Below are 17,660 nucleotides of genomic sequence, written 5' to 3' on the forward strand. Positions count from 1 at the left end.
TTTTTAACTACTTTCTTAATTCTTAATATGTTTATGTGAGCTCACATGTATAACTGTTTCGTTGTCTTAATCAATTTAATCTCCATCCAATTCATGTTTAAAATACTTTTCATTACAACTTATGAACTGTAATAATGTGTCTACGATCAAGGGACTATATTATTGTTTCCAAACTAGAGGGACTGATTAAGTATTTTATTAAAAATATAGTGACTAAAATAAATAAGTTTTCCTTTTTAGAATGCCTAGAGTATACAAGTTTCAATAAACCCGACGGTAAACAAAATCTTGGAGCAGCTTGCTAGCATAAGAAAAATAAAATAGAGAAATAAAAAGCAAAAATAGAGAAAAAAACTTCAAGTACTGGCCATGGAAGCAGCAGCTTCATCATGTTCAATTCTTCATCCCCTTCGTTCATCAAGCAACTATCATAGCAAACACTACACTGAAACCCCACCTAGAAACAACAGTAGCAGCAGCTGCTGCAATAATCTCTATCTGGGTCTTCCATTTTCTTCCACTTTCCTAAGAAACTACACTTTCCCAGGAAAATTTGTGCAACAAAATCTGTTCACTACATTTTGCTTAACACCTAGCTCTAGTAAACAAAACCCATCTACAGAATTTGCTGTTCTTCTTGAAGTTGACGGGTATGTATTCTCTCCATCTCTGTTTCTTTTTCTTCTTTTTCTTTTTTTCAATTGCTCCATTAGTTATCTTCTCTTCCTTTATTTTATTATTATTATTTATTTAATTATTCAGAAATGAATTATCTTTTCTTTTATCAGGGTACTTATAGATGCATACAGGTTAGGAAATCGCCGGGCTTTTAATGTAGGTGCGGCTATTGATTAAATTATCCAAGTAATTGTATGTGTATGACATAAAATGATCATGTTTTGAAGGAAATATTTGTGATTGTATATGTTTTAGAGTTTAAATTGTTGTTTTTGTTAATTTTTTCATGTGCCACCAGCATTTCAAAAGCTTGGACTTGACTGTGCTAATTGGACTCAGCCTATCTATCAAGACCTTGTAAGGTGTGTGTGTTTTTTTGTTCTTTCTTTCCAAGCGTTATACTGCTGCTCATATTTCTTATAAAATTTCTTTTTAAGTTTTTTGATTGAGTTGGTTTTAATCAAATGCATAGTTTGTTATCATTTAGGATTTTTTTAAGCTATCATTTTCACTGCTTCTCAGAAAAAGCGATGGTGATGAGGAGAGGATGCTGGTTTTGTTTTTTAACCGGGTCAGTCCCTCTCTAATTTCGGAAAGTAATCAATAAATTATGCCTTCTATGTGTTTTTTTTACATATTATACTTTTTGGCCTCCTTGCAGATTGGCTGGCCTACTTCATTGCCCACAAGTGAGAAAGGCGCGTTCATAAAAAGTGTACTGCGAGAAAAGGTATCTTTTTGGAATAAACGGTAACATTATACCGAGGTTCATTTTTCTTGGTTGGATGAGGAACTCAGTTCATGTTGTAGTACAAATCTGGTGATCAAATAATGATTCAAGGGTACACGTTACCAAATTAATTTTATAGTTATACGTGACAGTGAGGAAAGGAGAAGTGGAAGAACTGTGAATGAAATTTAATTATTCAATGCTCAAAGTTATTCAACTTTTCATTCCTTTTTTCAAACAAAGATGCCTGGAAACCATTGCAAGTTTCTAACATTTTACAAATTGTTGCAGAAAAATGCATTGGATGAATTTGTGGCATCTAAAAGTTCACTTTTACGTCCTGGAGTTGAAGAGTAAGTTTTCTCATCATAATTCACTGCAAGTAGTGTATTTTCTGTGCCAGTGGAATTGTCATTATGTCAGTTTCCTTTCTCCAACTCCCATGTCTTATCTTTTATCTAGGGAGAGATAAATATCTCCTTTGACACTATTTTATGTATGTATGAGATATGTTCACTCAAGTTTGTTTATAAAATATTTGGGTGATTCTCTTCCAACGTTTGAATTTCATTATGTTTGTGACATTTGATGAATCTCTTTTTTCAGCCTTCCAGTTTTTATGAAGAAAGTCTCAATTTTATAATAGATGTTGATGTTCCCTGCATTGTCTTTGGCTATTTGCTGCTGACTGGCCTTGATTGTTCCTTTTCCTTTCTACCGTTTTGCTACACTTTATTTCTAATGTTAAGAACTATTCCTAAATTTTGAGGGAGGTATCTCTACCCTTCCAAGTCAGGTCTGGGAGCGAATTATGAATGTCCGCTTTGATGCTTTCGTTCAAACTTTGATTTTCAACATCTACAACATTTTTTAATCTTGGAATTGTGTGCCAAGGATCTATACTTGTCAATTCTTATAAAAAAAATATTATTGTTTCTTTTTTTCAATTCACTTTTATAAGCTGAGCTGTGTAAGTTTTTGACACCTTCTATTTGCTCTGGATATGCCTTTGAATATTTGTAAATCAACTTAATTTTAAACCCACAATTGCCAATTTTGGCTTGCAGTTTTATTGATGATGCATCTAATAAAGGAATACCTGTTGTCATCCTAACAGCTTATGGTAAAAGTGTGGAAAAGATTGCCAGGTATGGTATATTTATTAAGAAAAGCATTCCAGAATGCAAGTAGGTTCTATAATTATTAATAAATATGCTGCCCGGTTGCTATACAAAGGCATGATACTGACCTTGTTTCCTCTGTTTAAATACTTAAGTGTATCGTACTTTTATCAATAAACCTTTGAATTATCCATGTGAAGAAAGTCTACTGACATCATCGTAGAGCTGTCTGATATATCCACTAAATGAAGAAATTGACTCTAATTGTTAATGGTTTCAAGCATTGATGCCTATAAAATAATAGTAAAGCCATAGTTGAAAAAAAATGGAACAAATGGTTTAGTTACCTATTTGAGTATTTCACTGCCCTTCTGATCTTTTTGTCAATGGAATAGCACCTCTCTTATAAGCAGAACTGGAGGCCTCACAGCTTAGAATGTTAAAGGTTTAGATCATGGTGTTCTATTCTATTAAGCATATGCTTGTAGTCTTTATCCTGTTTGGGTGATGGGCAAAATGTTAGAATGAGTCACAGCAAACTATCTTGTCAGGGTAGTGCCCCTTCCAAACTGTATTTTCTTTCTGTGGATGGAAAACATTCTGTCATGTGTTTCTCTGTAGCTAATTTGTTGTTGTTGTTATTTGCAAGTTACGGTATAAGTTTTATGTAAAATTATAAATACAACATGCATGGAATGAGCTTGGGTAGTCCTCGTCCTTGTTCACCTGTCTGGGCTCATTTATTGTAAAAGCTTGAATCTAGCCTCAGGATCATCTCACACGGGACTCACACTCACCTAATCACAGGCTTCACTAAATATGTAGTTTTCTGGTTTCATCAACTTAATGGAACAAGTGGAATCCTTCATACTGAAGCCAGTGAATATCAGCTGTTTTTTTTATCAACCCACTATGATAGCTTGTTATCTGATGAATTCCTGCATGCAATATATAAATTTATGTATATCCTAAAGCCTTCTGCCCTATTAGTTTCAGTTCTGCACATTTAGCTCACCCTAGCCCAGTCTTCTTGCTCTTCTGACATAAGCTCCAAGGCTTCACACCAGGTATTTTGTTTGCTTCTCTGAATATTGTTAGATCCATCATAGACAAGCTTGGGCATGAAAGAATCTCAAAGTTAAAGATTGTCGGGAATGAGGAAGTTGAAAAGAGCTTATACGGTCAGCTTGTGCGTCATAAAGGAATCTTATCTGGCACAAATGAGGAACTAGCTAATGAAGCAATGAAAGCAGGTAAGCCCTTAACCTGGGCTGATTGTCACCTGTTCTGTAATATTTATTTTTTCACAGCAGATGATTGGATACTAAAGGGGTCTATTACTGCTTTCTGCTCAGTTTCCGCCCAGAAACAAAAGATAGCAGAGGAGGTCGCATCAATGCTAAAGTTGAGTGTTTCCCTTGATTCTACCTCGTCTGAAAGGTTAATCCAGTAACTTTCTTTTGTATTTGTTTTCCTTTTGCACTAAATTCTAGCACTACTTGGCGCGCTTTTTCTTTTTCATGGTATAAGGTTCAGAAACAATGAACACTATTTCTGATTTGATAATGTGCCGTAGAGTTTCTCTCTGATATTTGTTTTTTTAAAAAAAGATTTTGAACAAGCTATCAAAATCATAGACTGGATTCTGAATAACAAACACATTACGTTGAGCATTACAACTATAATGCAGTAAGAATCAATGGTTCTGGCTCTAAAATTTCTGCCTTTCGGTGAAGCATGAAGATGATGTTGTGTTAGGACAACAAAAATCTAGGGTATCATAGAGAAGAATGTGCTAGTAAATATATATATTTTTTCCTTATGTAACTACTTTTACTAAATCAATTAGATATCCAATATGTCACTTTAAAAAGAAGTTGATGCAGCCAAAGAAAAAAATAAAAGCGATGTTGAAGTTTTATGTAGAATTATTAGTTTTGGACTTCCATTATCATTCTGGGAATTTATTATTTAGTTCATTTTAATTCTTTATAAACTTATTATGATTAGAACTACTTGTATTTTATTCAAGTAGGGATTTCATATCCTATTTTGAGTAGGATTCTTTAGGGTTTTTGTATGCCTATATAAGCATACATATTCTGTGTATTTGGGAGGCTATTTGGATGACAGACAATTTGGTCTTGGAAGTTCCTACCTAATATTTTTTTTTGAGTGAATCCTGAATTATTCTATTCGTGGTTTCTATAGAGGCTACAATGTTAAAGCTGCATAAATTCAGGCATATGTATATGTGCAATGACACGCATTATTTGCAACAGCTGGCTTGTGCTTTCCGAGTCATTTGTTAAATTGTTTCTTGTTTTCCTATAGCAATCCTAAATTGAACTAACGTATAATGAGTTATCCAGCCTACAAAAGACTGTAGCTGCATTGCGTGCAGGGGCAGAGTATGCTGGGGTGTCTGTCAACAATTGTGTCCTTATTGCTGGAAGCCAATCTGGAGTGGCTGGAGCTGAGCAAATTGGCATGCCTTGTGTTGTTCTTCGGAGCAGGTGAAGGCTTGTTTCTCAAGTTTTTCACTGTTACTTAGTGAAATTTACTAGCATATTTTCTTTATGTTATTATTATGAGTAGCATTTTTGGCAAACTTTCAAGTTTCATAGCATGGGTATGCAATGTCATCATGAATTGTTATAATGATCTGTTATAATTACATGGAGTTGGAACTCGGATACCATCTATCCTAGCCGCATGTGTATGTGCCCAATTATAGATAGAAATAAACCTGAAATCCGAGTCTGCTGAAAATAATAGGAAACCATGCCTTGGGACAAAAGAAGTAGACTGTGTGAGCACCTTCATTCCTGCTATTCACAGCATTTTATTTATGTCAAGCTCTTTCGGTTTATGTATGTACCAGAGGAAATATGATGTTACAACAAGAACAATTGATAATGAACTATAAGAACAAACGATTTTGGTTAATAAGAGAATAAAGTAGGGGATCAGTTACAACCTTGTGGTGATAATGAGTAAATTTAAAGGTGGGTAACCTGAGAAAATTGAGCATTTGACTGATTTAATATTTATGACTTGAATAGTATTTCTACTCCTGGTGTTTCCCTTGAAGTTTAGTGAAAATAGAAGTGATAAAAAAATAAAAATCAAGTTTTTGTTTGATGTTGTGTTTGTTCAACCAAGCTGAGTGTAAAATTTCAAGTGAATCAGTTCTCAACATCTCTAAACTGAAATAGTCTAAGAACAGAAATGCAGGTCCTAATTTCATGTATTGTGCATCCATATCCGTTCTTCACGTTTCCGAGTTCTAACGGTGATATATACAATTTTTTTCTTTTATCAATGCAATTGAATACTCTTGCATGTGCTGATGAAAACATGCTGCCTTGAACAGTCATGTGTGCAAAGAGGCTTTGACTAAGCAGTTGCTTTTATATCTCCATCCTGTGCTGCTGCTTGTGTCCCCAACCTATGTTGAATCATTCACTCCTTTTGTGATCATAACAATCATAACATGATTTCTCATTTTGTTTCTAAATATAATTTTATGGCAGTTCCTTTGCTAATGCTTTCAATTATGTTTGTAGCTCAACATCTAGAACTCAGTTCCCATCTGCAAAAGCTACAGTGGATGGGTTTGGAGGTCCGGACCTGACGATATCTAAGCTACTAGACAAGCGGTGGTCCTGAGATTGATTCAAGGGCCTTTTGTTGAAAACTATATGAGGCCATGAGCTGGTCCTTTTTGTTTCCTGGTATATTGCAACAGTTACACCCATCAAATTAAGACCTACCGGAGCTGTAATTTTCCAAGATTTTTGCATAATACAAGTATATTTTGTGGTGTGTGTAGTAGATAAACTGCACTACAGACTACTGTTCGTGTTCATGACATTGCTGAATCATGTCTTGGATGCACATCCTCATTATACGATTGAAAGAGGAAAAAACAGGAGAGTTCGTTTCCCTGTGTGAGAAATGTCTCTTGGCTTTGTGACAGGTCTCGAGTATTGAGAGAGGGACTTTGAACTAAAAAAAGTAATAAATAGCAAGAAACGTTCTCTTCCCAAATAAAAAAGAAGGAAAAAGAAAGGAGCTTATGATAATGGCCTGTAAAAAATGAGTTTAATCCAAAAACTATATGATTGAAACTTCTCTCTGATCAGAAAAAAAAAAAAAAAAAACTAAACTAAAAAAAAGAGAGAAAATTGAAAATTTTACCCATCTCAAAATTGAGTTTAATCCACGAAAGATCTACTGGAGCTGTAGTCTTCCAAGTTTTTGCCATAATATCTGTATTTTGTGCTGTACATAGAAATTAACGGTTCTGGTTTTCTTGTTCATGACACTGTTGATCCTTGTAAAGGATGCATATTTCACGTTGTAAGATTGAAAGAGATTTAGGAGAGCTTGCTTCTATGTATGGTGTGGCTGTGCTAGAAAAATCTCTTGGTTTTGTTAGAGTTATCGAGCATGATAATGAGAGAAACTTCAACTTGCTGGAAAAATTTGTTTAATAATATGGTTTAGGATACATGTGAGGTCAAATGTATTTCGCTCACTTTTTGAAATAAAATTTTGTTTTAATTCAATTTTTAATATAAGCTTTTTAACAATTAATATTATCATGATTTAAATAAATTATGAATAATTAAAAAATTAATCTCAAATAATATTTTTTTGACATGTTTTGATGAAACTCAAAATCTATAAAAAATCACACACAAAAGATTCTCTTGATATTTATAAAATGAAAAGTTAAAAAAGGCTGTTTGGCATTGAGGTTCAACCTGTTTTTTGAAAAATTTCAATTTTTTTTTTTTTGCTAAAATTGAGTGCGGTTTGTACTTTTTAGATCGTTTTGATGTGCTGATATCAAAAATGATTTTTAAAAAATAAAAAAAAATATTATTGACATACTTTTCGACACGAAAAGCTATTTAAAAAGCAACCGTTACCACACTCTCAAACACCCTAGAGCCAAATAACACCTAAACTTTTAAATAGAGACTCTTAGACAGAATGAGTTTTGTGCTCTTATATATATAATGGGGCGATAGCCTATTTCGTGTTAAGATTTAAGTTTGAATTTATTGTAAAATAATATTAAATTATAAAATATTATTTTTTACTAACTAAAATATAAATTGTTTTGTCCAATACCGCCAATGAGTATTAGCACATGAACAATATCTTTCAGTAGCATTCTATGCAAATCTAAACATTTGTTTTTCAACAAAAAGAATTCAAATTTATAACCAAAACGTTCAGGTTTGATTTTTGATTTATGGTGTCTAATCAAAGATTAATAATATTAAAAATTAATTATGATTTACTAGAATAAATAGCATTTTAACTTCCAAGATCCACTATAAAAAATGGAATGAATGAAGAGTTTCCTACAATTTTTTTTCTCCAAATTTTCACACTTCTTCTTACCTTATTTTTAAGTGTTTTCTTTTTCTTTTTATGTTTTGATTTTCCTTCCAAAACTAGACTTTAGATTCATTTTGTTGAGAAATAATTGGGTTGTTTTATTTTAATACACAAATTTTATTTAAAAATACATCTAAACTAAGGTATTAGTATTAGAATCTTAAAAGATTTATTGCATATATTATCTGTGCTAAGAGAAGAGTAATAATGTTTTAAAAACAAAGAATTCATCTTTAATAACAATAAAAAAGCTTTTTTTTTTATTTTTAAGTATTTGAATAAGTAAGTGATTTTTTTTATTTTAAACTTAGATATTTGTAAATACTTTTCTTAAAAATACCTATCAATTGCAAGTTTGATATATGATTAGTATGTATATATATATATATATATATATATATATATATATATATATATATTGATAGCATGTTTGTCGCGGGTTATGTTTTTAGTATATATTTATAATTTTAAACAGGTATAAATTCTAATATTTTGTTGAAAAACTTTTGTTTAACATGCATGATTAAGTAAACAATCTATTATAATTATTTTAACTAATTATGAAGAGAAAGTAGGGTACACTCCAAAAAAATAATCCCAGATGCAGCAAAAACAAAGGAAAAAAAACCTCTTGAAAATGGCCTTTAAAATTGAGTTTTTTATCACAAAAAGAAATCAAATCATAAAAATAAAACTTAAAAATCTAAAGAAAAAGAGAGGAGGAGAGATTATTCTCATAGATTTTGGCTGTGCAATATTATGTTTGTAACTTGGGACTGCCATAGAGAGGAGGAGGAGAGATTATTCTCATAGATTTAGGGCCTTTAGCCTAAGCTAATACTGCTGCCGCCAGTCCGACTGCTGGGTCACCAGTGCAATTATAATTGCCACTATGTGCGGGTGTAAAGATCTCACTGCATCTTTCAGCATCTCCAACACATCCATCCCTAAATATTTCAGCGTCTCCAACACATCCATCCCTATATATTTCAGCACCGCCAACGACCATGTTGTTACAGCTTTCAACACTGCTGCCACCTCCGGCCTTGCAGCTATCTTCATGGCTGTAGGTACTCCCACTGCCGTGATCGCTGCTGCCCCCGCTACCCCGACCACTATCTTAATTACCCTTTTAGCATTCCTAAGAGCCTCCTGCGGAAAACAACAAGTATGCCATGAAAGATTGCTAGTTAGATTCCAAGACATGAGAAACTTAAATGGTCGCACAGAACATATTCCAAGCATAGGAACTTGGTGGCAAAAACTGAAAATGTTCTAACAAACAAGGTGCTATAAAGCATAAAGCGATATAGAACAAGGTACCTGATCGGATCTAGCCTGGTTCATTTTATACTTGATGACTTCTTTGAACTCCATCCACAATGACTTGCACTCCACTGGTGTTAGCAGCGTATCGTTTGGAGAAACCTGTTTCATATTCGATTCCTATCAGAGACCACTTTGATAAACACATGAATGCGCGCGCGCGTATTTTGAGTAGATACATTTACACACATATAGTGATATGGGTACACATCCATATACTCCATTACCTCTCCCCATGTGTTGGATGCAAGGGGGTCTGGAGGAGGCCCTGTACGCTGGGAAGATGGAATATCACCAGATTCATCCATGAGAGAGGAAAAGAGTAAATGCTCAATCTGATCTGTCAGATTATCTAAGCGCATGGCCGCCATTGTTGATAGAATTTTCAAAGACTGCAACAAAATAACCGGGAAACCTTCGGATATATATTGCTCAAAAAGTATGAACAATTTAACATGCTAGCTGCAAGTCAGTACAAAATGTAGGCATATTACCGCTGAGAGCGCATTCCTTTCAATTTCATCAATGTTTTTTTCCCTAGTCCAAAACCTTGACTTTGAGGTTTCATCACGATTGAAAACCTGTTTGAACCTAGATACGATCCAAAGCTTTAATGAACCAAAAGAACAAGAAAAAGAAAAACAATTGAAAGAAGAAACAAAAGCAACAGTTAAGATAGCACTCCACCTATCCTTCATGCGCGTCAAAACTCTCTCTGCAGCTGCCGCTTCTTTCGCCTTTCTCTTCACTACATTTCTTGCACTCTCCCTCAATTGTTCCAATTTAGTGTCAATTGCTGATCTGTGCACCTTGAAACCAACAACAGCATCTGAGAATTCTGATACAGCATTCTCAGTCTTGCTCTCAAGAACATTTCTCACTGATAACCATGTGTCTGTTTTACCGGCCTCAAATAAGGATTGTACTTCATCAGCGAGCACATCAGTGAGGTGCTCCTGCATAGGGACATAACAAGTTTTGGTTATTTGATTGAGTAAAGTGATATACTTGGTTTAATGAGCACCGAGGATTGCAATATCAACCAAGTAATTCACCTCACATATTGCCATCATTTCTGACAACATATCACATGTATGTTTTTCCCGGACATTAGAAGCATTCCACTCACTTTGTCTTATGGCAGCATCTGAGAGAGCATGATAAAGGTAATACACCAAATCCAAGAAACAGAATTAGTGGATCAGACAGTGTGCCAAGCATATGCAAACGATTTCAACACCATCGAGGGATGAGTTTTAGCAGCAACAGCTTGAATAATTTGTAGTACATGCCATTTACTACGCCTGTCAAATTACTTCTTTCTTCTGTTTACCTCAGCCAATGAATTTCTTAGATAAAGTATTCAGTTAACTAGCATTTATCTATTGCCGTGAGAACATTAACAACTTGAGATTTCTTCAAGTGCAGAGTGCAAGCTGGTCAACTTGAGGAGGTGGAGGAACACACCCTGAGATTGTTGAGTATCTAGATCCCACCATGGTTTTTAATGATAATGGGACAAGGGCGGAGCCAGGAATTTTTTTTGTCCTGGGCTATTAAATAAATATATAAATATCTTTTAAGATTAATTATTAAATAATGTACATAAATTTTTAAAATTAATAATAAAGTTTTAATTCAAATACATTATCCAAAATATTAAAAAATAAATTTGAAAGTACATAAAATTAAAGCAAAAGTAAAAATAAACTCACTATTAAAATTACATCCTTCGATGTTTTGTAGAATATAATTCATCTATAATCGAATCTGAATCAATATTGTAATAACCCCTCAACCAGGATAAAATAACAATCTTATGTCAACTGGAAAACAAAGTAATTAAATTTTTTTTTCTCTCTTTTAATTTATTCTTCCTTCACTTGATTCTTTCTTAGATTAGTGTTTTATAAGTTGGACTTTGTAAGTTTACAAGGTTATTCTCTCACTTCTTATATTTTTTTCTTGGAATTTTTTTTATGTTTTTCTTTTACTTTTTTCTATTTCTCTCTCATCTTTTCTTTTCTTTTTTCTTATATTCTGCTTCTGCTCAGTCGGCAACATATAAAAGGAAGGATGAGCTTATTTTTTTTAATTTTTTAATGGCAAATAACCATTTTACTCTTAATGAGTCATTTTGCTTTTATTTGACGGTTCTTTTTTTTGTTAGCACTACCAAGCTCCGTTCATCCTAAACTCTTAACTAGATTTTATTCAATATATTTTAAGATCCCTCGTAAAATTTTAACTTGATCTGATGGTCGGATTAAAAATTACATCAAATAACGTAAAACTGATCAAATTGTGATTTTTCATCAAATTTCTAAATTTCTCCAAAAATTCTGAAATTTTAACCCAAGCTAAAGCATTATATTAGAAGGCTCCACGCAAATTTTTAGAATTTTTTGATAACTTAATTGAGAATTATAATTTTTTTTACATGAAACTAGTTAAAAAATATTGATAAAATCTTGACCTAGGCTAAAGCCCATCCCAGCCTTTGCCATGCCTCCGCCTATGAATGGGGATACAGGAGTTTTTAAAGTCCATAGGAGAAGAAAACCAACTCTCACGTAGACTGAAACTAATTTAGGGTCCTTTGGAGTACTTGACATTATCATTCATATCAGTCAGATATGAGGGTTTCTCTAGGTTTATAATATTTCTGTGGTCATTATAAGGTGCATGTAGAAAATCTGACAATTCATCAAATAGAAGGTTTAACAGTAGCATCAAAGCATTTAAGCCAGACCCTCAAGACAAATGAAAAGATAAGAGCATAGCACCTACCCTAACTGCCAAGCTAAACAACTTAGCCTCTTCAAGAGAAATATGTATTAAATTTATAAATATGTAACAACAACATATTATATCCAGAAAAGCTAAGAGTTCTTATCATACTACTACTACAATAATTGTGAAGAAAAAATATTGAGATCATATTGAAGATTAAAAATATTAAGAAGATCAAAAGAATCTCACAAAAAGAAAAAGAAAAAGTAAATAAAAGAGCCACTTTATCAATTGGAGATGAAACTGGGTTAGATACCGGTGGAGTTAAGAGAAATTCTTTTTACTAGTTGAAGTTGAATACCTTCGCATCCTTGATCAAATTCATCCAAGCAAGATCGAGCACAGCTACGGGCAGAAGCAACAAACCCTTCTCCTTCGTTCAGCAACTGCTCCAGCTTTGTTTTAAAAGTTTTTCGTGTGTTGAGAGACAAGTGTTCCAACATGGTTACATAAGCATCGCGTACCACCTGCACCACATTTTTTTAGATAAGAGAAAGTTGCATCAAATCACTAAAAGAAAGTACGGAAGAATATGGAGAATAAGACATCCACCAAAAAAAAATGAAGGAAAAAGAAAATCATAAAAGAACAGCATATCCTGTTGAATATCAGCTAAGACAAATCCTGTAAAAGCACCCGATGTATGACACCAAAAAGAGACGAGGAAAACTATCCTATCCCACAACAACTAAAACTAAGTCCACCTCACTAGAACCATATATCCAGAGCATCAAATGAGAAAGTTTACTTCAGTTACCTAATGGGGAAAAGAGAGGTTGAATAGTAAAAAAAGAGGAAATATGCTCATTAAGGCCCTACCTCCAATGCATTTAACTCCAGTTGCTTCCGTTTTGCGTTTCGTACATCTTGGTCAAAATAAATCACCTCCTTGTCATATCTATTAAAAAAGAAATATACAAATTAAGAGATTCCGAATCAAGTTGAACAAGAAGCAGAGTCCAAGACTGCAGGCACACAATGCTAACGATTGGTTTGGATTATTAAGCATGATGTACACTAACTGTGAAAGATAGGTTGCTAAAATAGAACTGAGGGTTGCTCCAAAGCAAGGTACTGGACCGGCTTGAACATCTTCCTTCAACTCCAGCCATTTCTGTAAGATATCAACTTAGTATTGTATGATATTCAGAAGTTGAAGTAGCTTTCAAATAAGGAAAGAAGGAAAGAAGGTTATATTCAATTTAAGTGCCTCATCAGAAGTAAGTTGTTTGAGCTTCTCCTTGGCAATTTCATCGCACCGAACAGAAGCAGCCATCACCTGAAAAACAAAATAGAGAGATGTAATCGCATTAAATCCTGATGATTTATTCTCACACAAGTAAATGGCTTTTATAAACCTTTCGATCAGGAACATGTAGATCCTTGTTATCCTTTATGGTTTTCCATATCTTCTCTGCACAAACAGAAAATCCTGAAGCAGGTTCCACTTCCAACCTATCAGCAGCAAGATCCCTTGGAGAATTGGAATTGAAAAAACGCTGCTTCAGATGAGCAACCTGTAAAATACATCATGTTAGGCTACAATCCTGCAATACCAATTTGTAAGTGTCGAAGCTGTCAATAAAATGCAGTCAAGGATTGTAGACTCTTGAGTCCTCATCTGAGACATATATTTATTTTAATTATCATATGACCTAATGGTCATTCATCACCATGTGATAGACTCCTAATGTCTATAAATTACTCTCTAAATTACTTGATTTTACAAGAACTGGGAAACCACACCAGTCAAAGCACAAATATGTGTGGTAAGCAGACATCAAGTAGTTTGATATCAAGTATAATATGCATAAAAGTGTAATTATTGATCAGTTATAGAATTTGCAATTAACTTCTAAATTAACAAGATGGATTAAAGAGGTGGATTAGTGGACTTGAAGCAGGCCAGTCATTCCGAATTGAACCTGTTCTACAGGGCTTGAATGTTAACTCATTCATCTTTTTGGACACACTGTCAAATCACTTGCCACACTTGCCCAAGTGTCTCCCCTATCAGTATAAATACGACTCACTAATGGATTTTTCTACCATTTCTTCTACACACAACCTTTCTCAAACTTCATAGTTTCTCTTTCTAAATCTCTTACATATCCCTTCCATCATTCCTTTTAGGGAAGGTTCACCTATCTCACAGAAGGATATCACATCCCGCTCTCCTCACTTGCCATACATAGCAACCCCCAACCACACAACTAAGATGGCTAACAGTGATTTTGATTTCCAATACAAAGCTACAAATCATCCAGGACCTTTAATTTTAGAAAAAAAATGCCACAACATACTGCAGAAGAACACAAGTGATGAACTTAAGTTTTGAGGTGATTAACTGCTATTCTTAGAGAAAAAGGCTACCTGATCTTTAAACTTATCCTCTTCAAATTCATAGCTAGACAGGGCAGTGATCTCCACCTTCATTTCAATAATTAGAAGAAAATTAAGTTATATGCCAGTTGAACAAAAAAGAAACGTATAAAGCATATATGTCAATGGCGTTAGTAAGAGAGATGGTGATGATATTTTTCATACATTAAAATAATCACTGAGAGCAGCACTGCTATGAGTCTCAGGTTCAGCAACTGTAGCCCATATCTGCAGAAATTATGACCTCTGAAAGTGCTGGGAGAAACAAATATTTGACCCGAAAAGAGAAAGACATAGATGTAGCATAAGAAATATGCAAAAAAGTACCTTCTCTATATCTTTCCTAAGAGCAGTCTCCAAAAACTCAAGTGGAGTCTACATAGAAACTCAGAAAGGGCGTGGATTCAGTACTGGACAAAAAAATGCACTCAAAGAATGGAGCACAAGCTAAAAGGTGCTTGGATTCTTCTTTTAAAGAAACTCATGGGCATAAATTCCATACCCTTGTGTGATCACGTATAACAAACAGCAATGTTCTTTTCCGGGGCTGGAATAAACGCTTCATGACCTGAACAGAAGACGGGTAATAAGTTATCAACATCGTAGCCAAATAGCTGGATTGTTGGCTGTGCTACCAAATTATTTTGGGTGCAATACTTAGCATAACACACACAGGCCTAAGTGAATGTAGCGAAACACTTTTCATAAAATGGAGCACGTTAGTGGCAAATATGGAAGAGGCGGCACTTTCTTCAAGCATGAGAAAATGACATATACTGGAGATGGAATAGGCTGTCATTTTTTGTTTTTAGAAGAGAAGAGGCTGTCATTATCCATGCATGTGTGTAATTCATATTCCTATATGTATAGCTCTTGTCAAGTGATAGTTATTAGCTTCTTCTAGCTGTAATTTTGAACAGCTCAATAATTACTTCACAAGTACTTTAAGGTTAAGAAAAACAGCTATCCAGTCAAATACAACTAAACTGATACAACCAAATTTGACTTTCAAAGGAATTGATTCATGGTGAATTAACTTGACAACAGCCAATCACTTGGGATAATTCTGCTTATTGCTTTTCAACATGAAGTACCTGGAAAACAAGTTTCAAAAGGGGTCTGCAGGCTGCATGTTCCAGACCAATGTCTTTGCACCACCTGTACAATGATATTCAACACAGGATAGAAACAGTGTGTGAGCATGAGAGGGAATGTCTTTTCTTACAAAACATTACCTTCGTGTCTCCATTTGAAATCTCTAAATTCTAGAATGAAAATTTATGAAGAGCCTGATTTGTGTGAAGGCATAATATATCCAACACACAGAAAAAAAAGTTATCAACAATTTCACAATATGGATACTAACAAAAGCTCGTTCACAATTTTGTTCTTTTGGTCTTTTTCCTTGGCTGGATGCACATGCAGTTGTCTTGTAGGTAAATGTATTCCTCAAGTTCATCTGAATATCTTGTAACAAATTCAGATGCATTTTCTCAGTTATTTGGCAATCAAACAAGAGACAGAAAAATGTTTAACAGACTACAACCCCATAGGATATTTGGATTGCAAATAGGCAATGAGCCCTGAATGCCTAAGGAAATCATTTCAAGGCAAAAGGCTACAACAAGAGTTTTTTTTTTCTTTTCTTTTTCGAGATTTAAACATAGGATAATTCCCAGTAAACCAGTGACTAGTAGTGTATCAAATAAGCCAGTCACAACAATGATATATAAGGGCCAGCTACTGCCTAGACCAAGCTATTCATGGCCATCCTTAACTATACCCAGGTGTGGACATTCATCAATTTTTCCAGGAAGAAATAGCATCTAGATACTGTAATGCTGAACTTCAAAACTCACATGTTCACCAATACAGTGTCAGCAATTGCTAAAGCAAACAGGGTACTCTGTTTCTCGAACGCAGTGTTGTCCTGAAAGCATGATATTCACACAACGTGAAGCCATACAATGATGTAAACAGAAAAACGAAACCATATAGTAATGCTTGTCCTCGACAAAGCACAAAATCATAGTACTAATTCAAAGCTCTCAAATACCTCGCCTCTTGCACTGCTGTCGGTTCCCTCCAAATCCATGGCAATTGTGAAAGGCTCAATTTCACTACTCTTGGCAATCCAAATGCCCTTAGTTGTTTGACCTCTAAAACATATACAATCAGATTGTCTTCCTCCATGTATACAAAGCAACAAAGAACTTCAAATATACAAACTCTCCTTTCTAAAACTATAAAATTTAAAAAACCATAAAATATCAAACCTTCCTTTGTTTGCATTCAGCATCTTGAAATCAGTACCGAAGACATGATTCATTAGGGTGCTCTTCCCTGCTCACAAAGAACGTGAATGAAACCATAAACGTGTATGTAATCAACTTCATATGAACATAAGAAAATAGTAGAATTTAATTAACTTTACTTAGACATAAACAACGGGTCACTGCTCACTAAGAAGTAAGAACTGAAAAGAACACGAACATACCGCTACTTTGTGGGCCAATGATGGCAACGACAGAATAAGAGAGACCGCACTGCGCGAACTCGGTGGTTGTCATGAGGTCTTGGAGTCCTTCCACGTTGAACTTGCCATTTCCATCAATCAACTGCATGCCTTTCTCCATTTTCACTACCGTTCTAACTCAAGAACAACAGCTTTTGATGTGCCTTCCTTACCAGGTTAGTGTTTTTTTGGGTTGCAGAGGATCTTACAAACAGTGAAGTGGCAGTCTGGCAGAGACTATTGAAGTAAAGTCTCTATAAAAGCAGCACTAAATATTCTTTTTGAGTCAACCACATGACCACTTCGCCAAGAAGTTTTTGGCTTTTTGAGTTTTAACGCCACTTAAAGAATATTAAACTACTCCATGCATGGCTGCAGATGACTCCTTCGCCAAGAAGTTTTTTTTTTTTTTCCCTGTTGGCTGCTTTTATTATTCGCTAACTTTTGCGTAAGTGGTGAAACAAAAGCAACATCTTTAATAACAAAGAAAATTATGTTTTATATAGTTTGTGTGTAATAGTTTTTATATTTTTTTTAACTGAGTTTTGTAAAAAAAATTAAACTCAAAGTGCTTTTAAAAAAAATTTAAATTTTTTTTTCTTCAAATTTATAGGTTTTTGGTGTTTTCATGTCATTTTAATGTATTGGTATAAAAAATATTTTTTAAAAAATAAAAAAATATATTATTTTGATGTAT

The 17,660-nt window shown here is 34.1% G+C and overlaps 2 protein-coding genes across 2 annotated transcripts; one reads left to right on the top strand and one right to left on the bottom strand.

Moving 5' to 3' along the window:
* Nucleotides 1-272: 272 nt before the first annotated feature.
* On the top strand, nt 273-6,363 carry LOC118028248 (CBBY-like protein). The gene is made up of 11 exons (XM_035031787.2): nt 273-650; nt 789-838; nt 977-1,040; nt 1,201-1,249; nt 1,340-1,408; nt 1,700-1,761; nt 2,476-2,556; nt 3,628-3,782; nt 3,885-3,969; nt 4,902-5,045; nt 6,099-6,363. The coding sequence occupies exons 1-11, from the start codon at nt 370-372 to the stop codon at nt 6,199-6,201; spliced, it is 1,143 nt and encodes a 380-aa protein (XP_034887678.1). The 5' UTR covers nt 273-369; the 3' UTR covers nt 6,202-6,363.
* A 2,202-nt stretch (nt 6,364-8,565) lies between these two features.
* Nucleotides 8,566-17,227, bottom strand: LOC118028247 (protein ROOT HAIR DEFECTIVE 3 homolog 2). Its single transcript, XM_035031786.2, has 20 exons — nt 16,946-17,227; nt 16,725-16,791; nt 16,505-16,607; nt 16,308-16,378; nt 15,543-15,606; nt 14,951-15,016; nt 14,776-14,823; nt 14,614-14,676; nt 14,440-14,496; nt 13,425-13,583; nt 13,277-13,345; nt 13,089-13,180; nt 12,886-12,964; nt 12,368-12,533; nt 10,329-10,420; nt 9,961-10,229; nt 9,768-9,864; nt 9,501-9,665; nt 9,271-9,375; nt 8,566-9,099 (listed from the first exon to the last, which is right to left on the bottom strand). The coding sequence occupies exons 1-20, from the start codon at nt 17,082-17,084 to the stop codon at nt 8,782-8,784; spliced, it is 2,289 nt and encodes a 762-aa protein (XP_034887677.1). The 5' UTR covers nt 17,085-17,227; the 3' UTR covers nt 8,566-8,781.
* Between the last annotated feature and the right edge of the window lie 433 nt (nt 17,228-17,660).

Source organism: Populus alba, chromosome 15, assembly GCF_005239225.2.
Source record: "Populus alba chromosome 15, ASM523922v2, whole genome shotgun sequence".
Lineage (NCBI taxonomy): Eukaryota > Viridiplantae > Streptophyta > Magnoliopsida > Malpighiales > Salicaceae > Populus > Populus alba.